Source organism: Lissotriton vulgaris, chromosome 3_1 (genome assembly GCF_964263255.1).
Source record: "Lissotriton vulgaris chromosome 3_1, aLisVul1.2, whole genome shotgun sequence".
NCBI classification, from domain to species: domain Eukaryota; kingdom Metazoa; phylum Chordata; class Amphibia; order Caudata; family Salamandridae; genus Lissotriton; species Lissotriton vulgaris.
In genome coordinates this window covers 2,131,411,445-2,131,429,341 of record NC_141689.1, presented here as the reverse complement: position 1 = coordinate 2,131,429,341, position 17,897 = coordinate 2,131,411,445, and the positions used below count along the sequence as shown (strand labels likewise).

Genomic DNA, 17,897 nt, shown 5'->3' with positions numbered 1-17,897 from the left:
CAGGCCCCGTCCGCCATAGAGAAAACACTCTCCGCCATCCAGGCTAGCTTACATAGATGGAAAAATAGAAGCTCCTAATGGTAGAATGGATCACATGTCCTCGAAACTAGACAAACAAGTGGCGCGAATCGGCAAAGCTGAACAACGCATTTCAGACACCGAAGACGGCCTACAACAAGTCGCAGCCAAAACCACCGACATCACACAACTCCTGGAGGTAATCCAAGCTAAAAGTGACGACAATGAAATCCGAGACAGATTTATTTACTCCCATTTCCAGCAAAAGTTTTTAAGAAACTGACCGGCTCTCACCTATCACTCTATTTGGAGGAGAACTACTTGCTGGATGCATCCCAATCAGGGTTTAGGGTGTCCCATATCACTGCAACTGCATTGACAGCTGTGAACAATAACATCAGGCTAAGTCTGGATAAGGGCAGATCTGCTGTGCTCCTCCTCCTCAATCTCTCAGCAGCCTTTGCCACTGTTTATCACAAGCTATCCTGATAATACAGCTGCACAATACCGGCCTATAAACTCTAAGGTCTGCAAGTGGCTTCTGTCCTTCCTGTCAGACAGAACACAATGAATCCACCTATACCCCTTCAAGTTGGATCCTGCATCCAATATTTGTGCCATCCAACTAGGATGGTCTTTGACCCAGATGCTTTCTGATATCTTTAACACCTGCTGATGGCTATTTTAAGAGCCAAAGGCATTGATATTATATCCTGTGTAGATAATGCACAATTATTTATATTTATTGGAAAACATTAGGGCTACAAGATGCAGCCTTGTGGACTGCTTGTCATTGTTTGCCACATAGATGTAGAAAGATTGTTTAAAACTGAACGGAGATAAGACAGAGGTGATCGTGTTTGGCAAAGATGACTATTTGGAAGGAAAACTGGTAGCCAAGCACAATCAGCCCTGCCCCAATTCCTAAGAAATTGGCTAGTAACCAGGGAATTATAGCTGATATTACGCTGTCCATGAAAGACCAGCTCACTGTCGTTTTGGCATAACCCATAACAGAATCCTGTGTCTACTTTGCAGGATTTTCAGCCGACTACTGATACAGTGCTGTATAAACATGATTCAGGCACTTATCACTAGCAACCTGGATTATGAGAATTCTCTGTATATGGGCATGACGGGTGATTTGTTATCATGCTTGCACACCATCCAAAATACAGCTGCCCACATGATCTGTAATCCTTCAAGCAGATCACTCTCTTAATCCACTCCTAAAGCCTAAACGTTGGCTGCCAATGTGCCATCTTTAAATTGCTCGGTCATGTCCATAAAACACTATGCAACAGGGACCAATTACTTGCGTAGTAGAATATTCTTTTACAGATCATCTACGTCTACCAGATCAGCTAATCAGGCCCTCATCTATACATGGCGCATTGTAAAGTAATGTAATGAAGTCTTGTAAAGCGCATGAATCACCCCACATGGGGTATCCCCGCGCTGTAGACCGCAGGGGAACCCGTCCTGGCTTTCCCTGTGAGATGGTCCCTAATGGTATCTCCAAGGTGAAACCAGGCATCCCCGGCATATGTGGGGGGCCGTTGTGGAGATGAGGCAAGCTAATACCCAGAGTTGCCGAGTGTGATCCCTGGTTAGAGTAGGCACCGAGGCGAGAATTATCGAGTCCGCTGACCTTGGTCCATGACCCTGCCGCGTCGGGAATTGAACCCTGGTCCCGGGCCGTCTTCTGCTTCCGGGTCTGCCGCCTCTAACCAGTGAGCTGCACTACTCCACATTCATTGGTCATAATGGTGGTCACTCCTTTACTTACCTTGCTCCCTTCTCTCAACCCCTTCCCATGAAAATGCATCTAACATCGAGCCTCCCATTGCTCAGAAAGGGTCTTAAAACCTGGCTCCTAATTTTTCTTGCAGTACATATTTCTACCCCTACCATGTAATTCTACTCTCTGACCTCGACCAGCTGCACCGGGATATCCCTTTGAGTATGTGCTTGTGCAATAGAAATCATATAGCAAAACAGAATATAAAACAACAATGAGCCAGGCCATGATAGAGCAACACAGATACATATACAGCCATACACAAAGTACAGTCAGACAGCATGCAAACCAGCACACACAGGGGAATCCACAGGCTGAAAAAATTATAGGACAGATAGATGTAAACTTTATGTCCCTTTAATCTTTGCAGAAAAACTCAAATCAGAGCTACAGAAAGGCATTATGGTAATGCCTGTTCAATCATTGGTCTCTCATTTGAGATATCGCATACAAGCGGTGACAGGATATGGATTAGTCTTCCTGACCATCCAATGCTTAGCTTCTCTGAAGTAATTAGTGTGCTCTGCACGTCCACCTCATTGCTGGCTCTTTGGTATAATCATAAGTATATATTTGAAAGTAACATGGACCCCCTGATATTTTCCAATTTCTAGGACAGGGTAAAACACAATGAAAAATAAATTCCTAGACAATCAAATTAATGATAAACAGATGCTAAATTTGTGTCTTTATAGTCAATTGTAATTATACTAAACAAAAACATGAAAGAGGTCAAAGCAATTGATATGAAAAACCATATAGATATTTTAATCATACATTACATTAAAAATTGTGCAAATGTCTAATACATAGTATTATTTTACACACATATATTAAAAAAAACATACAGATGATAAAAAAATCAATATTTTCCATAGAACAGAGTGGAAAATGCTGTGGCGAAACTGTTTACTTTTTTTCTAACTGTCTGCAGACCATCTCTTAATTGCTGTAGAAATAAAGTCATACCATCTAATAGTATAAACATGTCTAGTCATATAAATGTAACGTTATTTTATATAGAAATTTGTGAAACAATAACATGAAACGTTTAGCATTGTTTTTATTAATTGCAGGAATTGCGGATTTTTCCTGACGAAGGCGCAATTCACGCCGAAACGTGCGTCGAAAAGTAAACAGTCTTGCCACAGCATTGTCCACTCTGTTCTATGGAAAATATTAATTTTTTATGATCTGTTTTTTTTATATACGAGTGTAAAATAATACAATGTATGCGACATTTGCACAATTTTTAATGTAATGTATGAATAAATGAATAAAATATCTATATAGTTTTTTAAATCAATTGCTTTGACCTCTTTCATGTTATTGTTCAGTATAGTTACAATTGACTTTAAAGACACATATTTAGCATCTGTTTATCATTCATTTGATTGTGTAGGAATTTATTTTTCATTGTATAATCATACGTATATACCACTGCACATCAGCACCTTCACTTCTTTGGTACTAACAGATAATACCTCGGTTTGTCAGATCCTGCCCGAAACCCAGCACAGTATATCCAGTTCAGGGCTTTCTATTCATAAATCAATCTTTTATAGTGTTTTTTTGAATTCTTTCTCTGTGCTAAGCATACATTTGGTATTTATGACAATTGTATTCAACATATTCAATTTTAAATGTATGTGCTTTCAAACTAATTGAAAGTTGTTTGGGATTCGGGAACAAGATACCAAGCAAGTAAGCACTACATGTATTATATCTAGTTTTTTTTTTAAACATGCATTTTCCTTTGCTCATAATAAATGCTTCTAATGGAAATAACGCACAAAGCCCTACTTTGAAAATGAAGATATGTCACTGACAGATAGCCGGCACTAAATTGAATAAGCTAGTTGTCACAGCAAACCTCTTTTCTCTGTATAGACCACAATTTCTTTAAGTCTACGAGCACAAATTACCAATAGAGTCATATGGGAAATTGAATATTTACTTTGGTTCTGAGAGCATGGTTGGCTGTGGTCTCCGCGCATAGATTTGTCTATGTGTGGGCTATGAGACTGAATACACTGTTTTACAAAGCGCTTGGCAACAAACGCCCACATGAAACGTCTACCGTATTTTTCCTATTCATTATTTGAAATAATAAAAAAGTCCTTACAATCCCTCCAAATTAGAAGTGCAATATTCGCCTAATACTCAGGATTTTTTTTCTAAAGTGCTACATACCTCTGTTAAAGATTGCAGGAATCGCTGTTAGCCTGAGCTGAAAGCCATTTTGTACTTGGCAGCCATCTTAGTTAGACATGTGCTTGCCATGTGCTTTCTCCCTCTTCCAGAGCCTTGCATATGCTCAGAAAGGCCTAGCTGTCAGAATGCACCTGCTCCTAGCATAGAACTGTCAGGCTATTCTTGCTGATGTAAGAAGAAATATCTCTCCTCCCACTTTGATGAGCAAGCAGATTTTGTATAGCCATATTAGTCAGTAAGCATGCTTACATGTGCCAGGACCTCCCCTTGGTTTTATGCTGACTAATGTAACCTTTGCATATATAAGGCCCCTGTTCTCTGTACTCCTTAGGATGCCTCCTACAGTGGCCTGAGGGTCCCTTATGATGCGGCCTCCCTCATCTGAGGTTAATAAATGAATTATTGTTATATTACAGCTTCTGTGTTAATTTCTTCTTTGTTGGTTAAAAGGAGCAGGTGTATCAGTGAACCCCTTAGGAGGTTTATATTTCTTCAAATGGCGCCAGACGTGGACCTAATCAGAGAAGCGGCTATCCAAGGGAGTGGTCTTGACAGGAGACAGGAATCTACTGAGGGGGACAGGACATGAATCTACTAAGGAGGTACCCTGCGCATGGAGATTCTCTGTCTCTGCAGCTGAGTATATTTCTGGTCTTCTTGATTTGATCCCCCAAATGTTTACCACTCCTGACTGAGAATCTTCTTGGCGTCAGTATTCTAAAAATGACCGTTAGGTCATTCAGAACTTGGCAATGAGAAGTTGGAGATTTGTGCTTGGAAAGATCGTCGACATGTGCTTGACTTGTATTGGCTAATAATGTGATTATCGTTATTTATGTAATTATATGTAAATTGAAATGTATGTAGGCAGGTAATGAGGAGATTTTTCTCTAAATTGTGAATACTTGAACGGCACACTCTAAGCTAAGTGCTACTTTGTATATAATATTGTATATGCTACAATATTCTAGGCATGCCTGTTCTTAGCACACATCGTAGAATATGCTGCTTTCTTGGAAGCAGCATTGTGAATCTTGAATGAACTCAGCCAGCTACCCTGGAGAGGATACCTAAATAGGTTTAGGTATAAAAACATATTTCTTCCTTGGTGACTAAGTACCCCATGGAATTAAAATATGTACATTAAAAAAAGGATCCTGATTTGTGCACTTTAACTTTTATAAGTAGTGAAATGCAGAGGGCCTTTTGAGTGTTCTGCCAGCGAAAACTAGTGAATTTGGTGTATTTTGGCTTCTTGAAGATGGAACAGTTTTTGGGCTGTTTTTTTGTGCAGTCTTTTCTACTGCTTTTGAGAGCATTTCTTGTAAATATGACTTACATTTAGTATTTACAAATGGGTTGGTTTAGGTACAGTCTTTGGGCTGTCTCTTGGTTCTGTCCTAAGTGTTGATTTGTGGGTTAATTATGTATTTAAATGTGGATGTGGTTTGTGATTTAACATTGGTGGTACTTGTGTGAGTAAGTAGCGATTGCGCTTTTTGTGTAAGAATGGCTAGCCTTGAGCGTGCTGTATTGTGTGTTCTGAGTGTATAAACTCCTTCTGAAAATGTCTGGAATGAGCTCAATGTGTTTGTTTTTTTGTCATCATTCTGTTATGCAAAATGTCATTTAATTATTTACATATTAAATAAAAAAATCCAGAAATTAATTATATAACATATGCTAACTAGCTGCATGCTACTATTACATTGACAGAGTAAGAAACTATACATGTGTGCAAATTGCCACAATGCTAAAGATAAAATTAGAATTCACATTCAATAGGAATAAAATAAGCCTCATTGAAAGGAAGGGAAACAACGAAATTGTGTACTTTGTAATAAATAAGACTAAAAGAGAAAATGTTACAGCATTCTCCTTAGATACATTTTATTAGATATTAAAAGTGATTCACTTCATCTGAGTGAATTGGTTGTTACTGTATTAAACACAACATTACAGAACAATAGATTTATGTTGGCTCGAAAGGCGTGAGAATTTGACGCCTGCTGGTCAGAGCAACAGCTGCGTCAATAATACATGGCTATTCCTGACCGCAGGCCACAGAGGGAAAATGCTGAGTCAACTAGATTTTAAGTTAGTGTAAACCTGGTATAAAAGCCTGTATTATAGACTATTGATTTTAAAAAGTTACAAAAGACTGTTTCATTATTTTGGATAACAGAGAAAAGATTGAAAGTAGGGATTTCCTTTCTTAATGCTTTTTTAACGGTGTACCTTATACATTTCCGATGTCCCATTCCGGGGATATCTAGGGGACACTCTGGGTATGACTAATATGCCAAAACATTGTAGGTTATTCATTTTTAAGTGCCCCTAACGCCAAAGTCGAAATTGGGCAAAATTCACTGTTTAAAAGCAGTTCTGCCACTCAGAGCAGTTTTCCAACTGATCTTAGGCTTCAGTAAATGCACACATTTAAGTGTACCACAAATAGCTGACCTCTAGACTGTTAGGAAAGAGCACCGCACACTGCACACAAATGAAACTAAATATAAAAAAACAGCAGAAGTTATTAAGCGTACCTCTAAATTACTGGCAAACAGGAATGAACAGGACTGCCTTTTAGCTGTGATTCTTCATAGTGGCTTTGAATTGGAAAGTCTGCATGGTGTAACCATTCTAAGACACGGTACAACAGGTTTAAGGGCTAAAGGCCAAAGTCTCTTTTCAGAACTAACCAACTGAACGTGCAATTACCACGCAGGGAGCCACTGTGATAGTATGTGATTTATTTGTATTACTTAAATATCCTGATCCTCACACTGTAGGGTAAAGCACTATAAGTAATGTTTTAGATAACATTACCTAAAGGAAATATTGCATATTTTGTTAGGAGCACATGGGGATATCACTGTTTTCTTGAAATATAATACAAGTGTAGGAAATGTGCAGGTGGGGTTATCCTATTGAATAACATTATGGAGGGATAGCAGCATTTATTTGTGAATTATAAACAGATAGCTCTGCCATGTATATAGCACTAATGCTTTTAGATTGAAGATTACTGTGCAAGGGCTGATATAAGGAGGCAATGGGATTTAACTTGAATTCATGTGCCCTCATGTTACAACTAGTATACTTGCTAAAGGAATTGGTGGTTGGTTATTAATGTTTTCTAGCTAACTACATGTGCTATTTAACTCCTACAAGTGTATTTGTGAACCAGCTGCCACAAATAGAAGTAGAGAGTGTCGACAGAAGTGAAACCTGTTTCAGGTTTTCCTACTGTTGAAATGGGGGAAGGAGGCTAGATCCTCTACAAATTAAGGGTAGGCAAATTTATATTTTCTCTCTTTTTTTCTAAATCTCTTTTGAGCCTGTCTAAGCTGTCTGTGAAACAGCCATGAGACATTTAATTGGCTATTCAGTAATATTGTTTTAAAAATTGCTAGCATGAACTATTCTTTCTCGCCTGGACTATGCTAGTTCCTTGTTATTGGGGACTAACCGAGCTGAGATCATCCGGATAAAACGCATTAAAAACATGGCGGCCAGAGCTTTAGTAGGGCTTCCACGGTTCCGTCCTATCGCCGATACCATCCGGAGACTTCATTGGCTCCCTATGGCGGAGCGGATCCAATTCAAGACTCTATGTCTTTATTTTAAGATCCTGAAACTTGCTACACCGAATCTGCTCTGCAATTTGCTGACCCCGTATTTTCCACCCCGTGCACTGCGTTCTCTGGGGCCGCACTTGGTCACTGTTCCTAGGGTGAAGCGTTGTCGAGCAGGAGGACGTTCCTTCCGCTACCTGGCAGCCAAACTGTGGAACTCAGTGCCGGTTCATATTCGGGGCCTTGAGGATTTTTGGGATTTCAGGAAGGCTATTAAAACTCACCTCTTTCCTCTAAAATAGTTTATTCTGCAGTTGTTATGTTGAGCTGCCCGCCGTGGCAATCAGTTCTATCTCTCTGTTGTTGGAAGCGCCGGGACGCCCCTTTGCTGGGGCAGGTGAGCGCTATATAAGCTTCTATAACATAACATAACATAACATTAATAAAATGAATAAAAAAATAAGCTATGTTACTGCCCGTCCTGTCTGATGAAATTATGAAAGGATGAGTAGTCTAGATTGCTGTTCCCTTCTTTGACCTTTAAGGGGAACTAGATGTGGGTAGTTTTTGTTCTAAAATTCCCAAGTTATAACACCATTATTATTAGCTAATCTGTGTAAATAAACTGACAGTCCTTATTAGAGCTGATGTTGCATAGTTTGAATCGTGAAAAGTAGAATGCAGGAAAGACGCCCATGAGATTCTTGGCAAACACTTTTGAAGAAAATATTGTTTTATAGGAGTTTGTTTGTCACAACATGTTCTGCTGAAGCAATTTATGTACCCACCATGTCGAAGTTTTTTATAGTTCTTTATGTAATAAGAATCCATTTTAAATTAGCAGTTTTAGATTTTCCTGCTGCACCTATAACATGAGAGCATGGTGCAAGCGTACAATGTAGGTGATTTAATGAAAGAAAAATCATTTTAGAAGTGCCTGCAGTCTTGTACAAGTAATATAAAGTCTATGAGTAAAAGTGTGGAATATTTCCTTTTTTCGTGAGGGTCTTCAGATGAATAATAAAGGAATACACAGATGTAAGGATTTGGAGTATGTTTGTATTGTTTTTCTCTTTTCCTCAGAATTTAGTGAATGAACACAGACTTCCTTAGCTGCTTTAAATAGAGTAATAGGTCCAGGTTTTTTTTTTACTTTCAGATAGATGAAGTGGTTCTTGGGTGCCTTGCTAATATACGGGAAGTCCCAAGACTAGGAAGTATTCTGAGACTATCCTCTCTGTTGATAGATTATTTGTATGCCTTGTCTAAAGACCTTTTGTTCTGTCCACCAATAGATATTTCCTGCCTTACAACCATTGCAGAGGGGCCTGGACATAAGATCCAGCCTGGGAGTTAGCACCGGTCCAGCTTGAAGCCAAGGTGAAGGTAACCAGCACAGGCGTTGCTGGCAACTAGGACCTCAGTGAAGGTGGAAGCACTGGGATGTGAAGTGTGTACCCCTGCCACTGTCTTGGGCGAAAGACGGGGTCACAAATCAGAAAGGAGAAATCGTGGATCAACTTTTTGATGCCCAGCTGAGAGAGTCACAGACCTACCAGAACGGCGAGGAGGCTTTTGCTTGAGGTGACCCCTTTTGAAACAAGGGTTGCTTCAGAGATCCTAGCATCAGGCCTCTGAATCCTGGTCCCAAAGTGAATGCAAGTTTGCACCTTTGTTTGTTGATCAAGAGTGCTTGGACATACTGGATAATCTTTGGCCCCAACAAAAGAGCAGTGCACCAGCAGAGCAATACAGGAGTTTGGGAAGGACTTGAGTTTAGGGTACAGGTGCTGTGTCTCTGGTGCCTGTTAGATTGAAGTGAAGAAAACTGGTGCACGGCCTGAGACACTGGACAGGATCGTCGAGACTTTTTCTACTCCTGATTTGCGAGTTGTGGAGCTCCACCGTGGGAACAACAAGAGCCTGGCTGTGAGGCTCAAACGGACACAGGGAGAAGACTCCCCTCTGGCTGGTTGTGCAGCGGCTTCAATTTCCCAAAAACTTCTTTTTTGTTAGTAATGTACCCTTTCAGACGTCCCATTTTTGAGGAGGAGTAGCGCTTTGCGGCTCCTAAATCCTATGACCCTGTGTAGTCGTCCTGATTCTGTGGAGCCAGGATTATTTTTGTAATAATATGTTTGACTGCTTTAATATTTGCATTAGGTATAATTTTTGTTTGCGAGAGAATCATTCTTCTGAGCAGTTAACAAATGTGACTTTGCCCTTTCCTTGACTATATTAATTGATACTCTAGCCCTTATAAAAGGAACACTGGAAAAGTCTATGTAAAATATTTTTACATAGAATTGAACTTGATGGTTCTAGGATTTGCTTTTTGCTTAGGGCTGGAAAAATGTTGACAATTTTGTTTGTGATAATAGTCATTAGTCTCTCCTGCTATCTGTATGTTAATTATGACCCAATGCTCTGTCCCCTTTGTACTCCTGCTTATACCTTTTATATACCCGCTTAATGAAATGTTTAGAATGAAAAATGCCTACCTAGCAATGGATTAGGATATTGATACATTCATGAGAATAAATGTGCAAAATATTTTCTATGTTCCTACTAGATCATAGGAATGTCTTTAGCTCATGCTAAAAGGACCATCTGTTAAAGATTGCATGAATCGCTGTTATCATGAGCTGAAAGACATGTTGTACTTGGCAGCCATCTTAGTTAGTTATGTGCTTGCCATGTGCTTTCTTCCTTTTCCAGAGCCTTGCACATGCTCAGAAAGGCTTAGCTGGCAGAATGCACCTGCTTCTAGTAAAATAAATGTCAGGCTATTCTTGCTGATGTGAAGAGAAATATCTCTCCTCCCACTTTGTTGAGCAAGCAAATTTTGTATAGCCATACTAGGCAGTAGGACCTCACGGTGGTTTTATGCTGACTAATGTACCCTATGCATATATAAGGCCCCTGTTCTCTATACTCCTTAGAATTCCTCCTACAGTGGTTTGAGGGTACCGTATGACGCAGTCTCCCTCATCTGAGGTTAATAAATACATTATTTTTATATTATAGCTTCTGTGCCAATTTCTACTTTGTTGGTTAAAAGGACCAGGTGTATCAGTGAACCCCTTAGGAGGTTTATATTTCTTCACCTCTACTTATAGATAAATGTGCGGTATTTGCTAGTTAGGTGGGTCCCTCCTAACGAGGCCACAAGCACCTATCACAAATATCTTCAATCACAAAATGAAATTTGGCAGACCCAGCATAGGGGCAGTCTACACATCCATTCGACAGAGACTAAAATCTTAAACTGCACAAGTCTTAAACTGATTTGGATATCAACATTCCTAGGATGCATGAGAGCCTCATCCCAATCTCGGTCTGCCCCCCCTCCCTCAGAGCCTGTTACACATCATTCCCTCAAGCCCTGGAAGTAATTTAACATATCACATTGCAAAACCCTGTATATAATATGTACTGTGCCAAGTGTCAATTTCTCCCCATAATCAAGGCTTCTCTCAGAACATGAGTATGCATGTTTTTTCATTCAAACTATTTCTGAGCAGGACATTTTGGTGACTCAAACACAAAAAGACTCCTTATCTTGAACCATCTAGTAACCCCGGGAATAGTACTACGCTACTCTCGCGGACCTGCGTAGTTTGTGCTACTATGTACTACCCGAATTGCACATAGCACAGTGCAAAAACGTGTAGCGGGCATATTCCTCGTTCGCGATCAGCAACATCAAGTTGTCGATCGCGAGCGTGGACAATAAACCTCCCGGCGAGATTCTCAACACTGGGAGGTCAGGTTTCTCATTGTGAGTGGTCGCGTATGTTCGCGACCGCTCGCGATGTGAAACTACCAGTCCGCGTTGAGAAGCTGCAGCTCGAGTACAAATCTACTCGAGCGGCAGAAAACGACTGCTTGCACTGTGCACGATGCCGTTTGCAATGATTGCACAGTGCGGACAGGCATCCGGCACTGTGCAAATAGCATTTTCCCTACCGCATTACGCAGTTCGTGTAGCGTGCATAGTGAGAAGTGCACTTTGCGTAGCTTTTCGTAGCGCAACTATGCAAACTACGCCCAGGGTTACCTTCTAGCCATCCTTCTGACTGGGTTTCAATCTTCAGTGCCCAGAATTTGGGTTGGAAAGTTCCAGGGAAGACAGGTGTACTAGGCCCCAATTGTAGCAACTGAGATATTTTGCCACTGGTGTCACAGTGCAACGGAGCCCCAAACTGGGAGCCAAGTACCTCTTTTTAGCAGTTGACTCTCAGGGTAGTAAGGCAGCAGAGTCCTTCGCTTACTCAGAAAATGAACTGTGGGGAATAGACTCCACACTCTACAACACAATAAACCACTGTCCGGTCATTGCTTTCTCTTATAAAATGAAAAATACTTTTACAACACACACTACTAAATACTGTGCACAAATTTATAGAGAATGGCAGGGGGAAATGCTTGGAGTAACACCCTCCACATTTTGTGAACCAACAAGCCATGAACCTAAAATCTAAGGGCCAGATGCATCAAGGCTTTTGCGACTCACAAACGGCCTGTTAGCATGATTTGCTATGTATCAAATAATCGCAATTTAAGGATTCGCAAAAAATTGCGATTCTTTATTTTGCCATAGCATTTAAGGAATCGCAATTCTTGCGATTCCTTAAATGATATGTTTGTAACTATTTAGAATTGCGATTTTGTGTTAAGATGTCGCAAATTACCACCAATTTGTAGTTGGTGGTAATTTGCGATTTCTTTTTATAAATGCCCTATTTGGCATTTGTGAGGGTGGCATGTGACACACATACATGCCCATAGGGCATGTATGTGTGCCACATGCACACACATGTAAATTTCAGGGGTGCAGGGGTGCAGCAGGGTGTCTTTGAGACACCCCTGCACCCTTGAAATAATGCGATTAGCTAATTGTGAAATCGCAATCTGTGAATTATTGCACTATCATTCCTATGGACCCTAGCCCATAGGAATGCATTGCAAATTATTCTTTATTTGCGAATTCGCAAAATGTGAATTCGCAAATAAAGAATAAGAAGGAATCGCTAAAAAATAGCGATTTTGTACATACATACCATTTTGCGCTTTCTAAATAGCGATTCGCAAAAAATAGCTATTTAGGAATCGCAAAATGGATGCTTGATGCATCTGGCCCTAAATGCCCGCCTCTGTGTCTAAACCAACACTGTTGGTGCAGTTCATAAAATTCAGACCAACTGTCACTACAACAGCTAAAGGCAGAATTATAAGACCAAAGCAATGTGCAATCCCTGTTAAAACTTTGCAGGATGGTACCACCTTTCAAAGACATTGAACAATACATGCAAAAAGATATTGTCAAGAAAGTGTTCAATATTATGCAGCGTTTGAGTCTCTCTTCTATCTTTATACTAGCTTCAAAGCAGCCACAGGTCCCAGAAACAAAAGTCCCTAACCCCAAGAACCATGAAACTAAACGTCTCATCTTAAGAAGGGCTTGCCAAAGTTCATCAATCCAAGTATTTCAGTGACCTGAGAGACTTAGGGTGACACAAATAATTTAAGAGGCTCAAGGAAGAATTTGGGGGATCCAGCATCGCTCCTGGGTAGCCTGCAATACTACAGTAAGGTTCTTGCTGTGTCCCGGTCCTCTGAGGGCACTGAGTGAAATATGCAAACAAGGGCAGCCTCAGTGTCGTCTGGGGAGAACTTTTTGTACATGGGCTTTATAGCTCAAACACACAAAAGGGGATTGAAGTAATGCTTGCAATAAGTTTAACCACTAGAAATCACTCAAGGTACCATACCAACCTATCATTCTTTTGCCATTCATGCCACCTCATTTGGGACCCATCCATAAGGAATGGAGTCTTGACCCTTTACCAATAGGTAGAGTTCAGTCCGAACTGCCAATCCAGGTCCTCACTGAACAGGAACACAATCACTCAAGGTACCATACCAACCTATCATTCTTCTGCCCATCATGCCACCTCTTTTGGGACCCATCCATAAGGAAATGAGTCTTGACCCTTCACCAATAGGTAGAGTTCAGGCCGAACATTAATCACCTTGTTGTTGCAGCTTAAGCCCTAAGTGTGGTATGCCCAAACGTGTGTCCCATGCTCTCTGTGCCTCAGGACTCAAACTATACCTCACTGATGAGACCTAAGTAGGTCGAAACAGGGCTGGGTGGTTTGTGGTCCTCTCTTGAGGTGGCTTTGTCTTGCAGCCCGAGACGGACTATTCCCAAGAGGAGCACGGTCAGCACTGATTTGCGTAAGGTGAGTCTTCGTCCAGGATGGCATGGATGGAATGCAGCCTGCACAATTGCTTAAGACTAAAAAAGCATTCCATTCATCACCATATGGGCCAGATGAATCATTTGCCCCGGGAACTTGTCCTCCCAGACGATGATGGATGCTTCACAAAACGCAGCATATTGTTGTTCTGCAGCCCGTTAGCCTCAGGATCAGCTGTGCTGTCGTCCCATGAGTGGAGAACACAAAAGCTCCTAGGTCAGGCTCTGTAGAGCCATTTTTGATAGAAATGTTGCATTATGTTTCTGGTAGCACGCTCAAGCCACCAAGGCTGTTGGTGTCAGGTCTGCTGACCTCTAAAGTTTGGGCTTTTTCACAAAACTGATTTCTCACTGCTCTCCCTCCAATAAGGGAGAGCTCAGGGGCAGCCCTTTTAGGTCCTCATAGCCTGCTTGCCAAAGCTTCTCCTTCTGCTCCATTACCCACCCAGCTGTTTGCCTCCAGAAGCAGTGGCTGTTCCAGGTCCCATGACCTGCTCTTCTGTTTGAGCCCCTGGTAATCTCCTTGGACGTGGGTCTTCCTCCAGCATCCACCCATGGCAGTCTAGGCAGATTACACTCCCTTCCTGCATTCCCCAGATCCCATGGCCTCCTGGCCACTTGCAGGTCGCTGGTGTGTTCAGCAGGAGCCAGGTAAGCACTATCCAAAGGTACCCTCCACAGAACATGTCCGCAAAAGTAGAAGGGTGACCCTCTCCTTCAGGTTCACCAGCAAGCCATCTTCTACTGTCTCCAAATGGGAGTTCGGAGGCCAGTGCTACTAATCCTGGAGACAAAATCCATAGAGTCCAAGTCAGAAGAAGTCTAGAGTGACCAATCTCTCCAGTCAGGGGTTCATCCATGAAGGTCTGTCCATCCTTCGCTTTTGCACGATTCAGTGCTTCCCAAAGTCTCTCCCTAGGGCACAGGTTTTTAAGTGGAGTGGAAAGTTCCATAAAATAGGCACCTCTGCCCAATCCGAAAATGACACATCACTCCATCCCGGTCCCATCTCTCCTGCACAGAATATTTGGATATTGCGGCTTTTCAATAAGGTTACTTCAAGTGGCCACAGCTCTCTGAGCTTTAATCCCACAACAAGCTTTAATCTCACTCCTAACGGCCACTACCAAACTAGTTCACTACCACCGAAACTACAAAGGGGCATCCTGGAGAGAATAGAGACAGAAATCTGGCTGCTTCCATATGGTTTCTCTAGGAAAGCCGTCAGTGTGATTGTAATTAACCACACAAGATTCTGTCCCACTACCTCCTCTTCCAGCAACAGACTTAAAACTTGTCGAAATGGGTCTATTAAGTGGGTGGGGCTTGGCTCCACCTACTGGTCTGCAAAGTTTTTAACTTGGCCAAGCAGGGTAGTTTAAAGATCAAATGTAATTAACTCCTGACTCAGAGAAATATAACCAAAGTATGTAAAGGAGTGCAAATATGGCCAAATCAATATTACATTTGCATTACGGCGCTTTATTTACCTATTGAAAGAGGCACGAAACCTTTCTCAAGATTGAGCAAATGCGAAGTTGGTGCTGTCCACATTACTGTACTAAACACAAATGTACTTTATGTAAACGTCAATATTCAGGCATGTAAAGTCAAAATAATGGTTTTAAAAATGCATTTCAATCGAGAATGGTTCGTACTATAATATAAAGTGATACGTATAACACATCTACATAAACTTTGAACAGTCAAAAAATATGTGTTTGTTCACAATAGCTTCGAAAGGGTGTCTCGAGTTGAACTGCAGTGAATTAAAAGTCACAGTGCCACAAACAGTATTACTTTGCATAACTTTCGCAACTTTTATTGATAGAGGTCGTTGCGAGTTAGAACGGTGGTGTGTGTATCAAAGAGGGGCAGAGACTCCTGTCAGTGAGGACTAACAGTGGGGACCCTTATGCCAGCATCAGCCTACCTGAAGCAATGCGATGAACAGGAAGAAGGCGTTTGCTGCTCTCCTGAACTGGGAATATAAGAAACGTGGCAGGAACGTGACTGCGTTGTATTTTGCTGTGCTGGAAGGTAAAAAGGAAGAATATTAACCACAAAATATTCTCACAGAAAGAGTTTCTGGTCATTAATGACAACTTGTAGAACGGTAATACTGTTGTGTCTGAAATCCTATCACTGTGGGAGAAAGCGAGAAAGTAGATAAACAAAATCGTAGTGCACATATCACAGAAACAAACAACTGCATTCACTGGACTTTTTTATAAACAACGAATCCTGTCCACCGACGTCCTCAAATGTTCAGCTCTTTCATCACAGTCTGACCAGTGACACCTCAAGAGCTATAGACTTTTTAATGGCCCACTTTTTATTTTAAACAGCACAACTGTCACTAGTCCAGCCAAACCAGGAGTAGAGGATAAAGGGAGTTAGCAAGATGCAGAAGCAGTAAGGATATCACCTTACATGTCAGAAGAGTGTAGATGGCTAGTGTAAAGCAAGCATTGGTAAAGCCAAAAGATCTTGGCAGTGTCCAAGTTATTGGCCTTGTCAATATGAATGTCTTTTAGCTATGTTGTCTAGCAGCACATCTTGGTTCATGCGCTATGGAAGGGACAAACACAAGAACAGGGCATGACACCTGCATGCCAGGACGAATGGCATAAACGAAAATGAGAGCAATGTTGAAGTTTACCAGTGGTAATAGATTGGCAGCCTGTGAGCCCACAGATAGAAGAAAACATGTCTCTTCGAGAAAACGCATGCGCTCTTAACCAAGACCTAAAAAACTGGATTGTCACGCCGAAGGGAGAAAGGCTAGTGACTGTTGTTTCACAAAGACACATTGCCTGACTCGCTAAAGATAAACTGGTTACTGTGAGTCTGGCTTATTAAGCAAGGTTTTCCTCTGAGGAATGAGAAAACACATCAAAACAAAAAGACAGTTAAGAAAAGAAAGTAAAAGATACAAAGTTAGTTAAAAAAAATGCAAGTATAAGTAAAATGCTACCAAATTTAGAGTGTATGATGTAGGGATTAAACGGAATAGCAAAACAATTAATTGGGGTTACTTAAACAGCTTTTTTCAGTTCAAGTGACAAGGACTTTCTTCAAGATGACCAGCAGGGACCACCAGGGGGCAGCGGTATGTTAGTTTTGGTCATTACAAGAAGGCAAGGCCCAATGTGCTTGCTTATTGGAGAATAGAATGCCTTTCGAAAAGATGGTTTGAAAAGTTTATATTTTGTTCAATTGCAGCACCAGATAGACCTTGATAGACATTGTACAAATCTTCAAATCTGGTTTTTGAGACCCCACTCCATGGCTTTAAGATGGATGGGAGCTTTGCAATAATTCAGTCCAAATCTAAATAAAATGTTGAGTTACAACTGGTTTCAGGGATTCCTTGTATAGCAGCACCACTCCATTCGTCCAACCCAGGTAGGAGGCAAGTCTACTTATAACTGGTCTATAAGTCTACAAACCTATCTCAGTCTTCGGCACTCTCAAGCTTCAGGAGGAAAATTCCACAAAGAAAGCAGGGATAACTGGGAGGACGTGGATTACTATGTCTTTAGATACGAGCAGAAGGCTAGCTTCCCAAACCATTGTAACAGCCCTTTGTTGGGTAGATATGATTTCTAACTCTAAGGAGGGAAGCTTTTAAACAATTGTTTATTATGATATAGTCAGCTCTTTCCTGTTAATGGTCATGCAAGGTTATTTTAAGGGTGAACCCAACCGGAGATTGACAAAGACACCTAAAAGAATCACATGAAAATTCCATCACTTTCGCCACCCAATGTTTTCAGCAAAATTAACCATTTCCTGCTTCAGCAATAAGCTTGCTGGAAAAAAAATTCCGGAGTCCCTTTGAACACAGGAAAAAAACATGGTAGCAGCCTGCTCTACTCAACTCTCCTGCTCGCCCCTTATCTGTCAACCAAAACCATCCCACCATCACCACCTGGACTACGGTCACCACCGAAGATACCAACACGACCATGAAGAGCACCCACTCAGGAGCCCCCACGGACCCCTGCTGCAGCACATT

General features: G+C 41.3%; 1 protein-coding gene across 1 annotated transcript in view; it reads right to left on the bottom strand.

Annotated features, from left to right (window-relative positions):
- The window catches only part of ATP8A1 (ATPase phospholipid transporting 8A1), a 780,070-nt gene that overhangs the window by 651,039 nt on the left and 111,134 nt on the right, over nt 1-17,897 (bottom strand). The window contains exon 3 of the mRNA XM_086963885.1: nt 15,810-15,909. Coding sequence (XP_086820011.1) covers nt 15,810-15,909 — 100 coding nt within the window. The remainder of the gene's footprint in view (nt 1-15,809; nt 15,910-17,897) is intronic.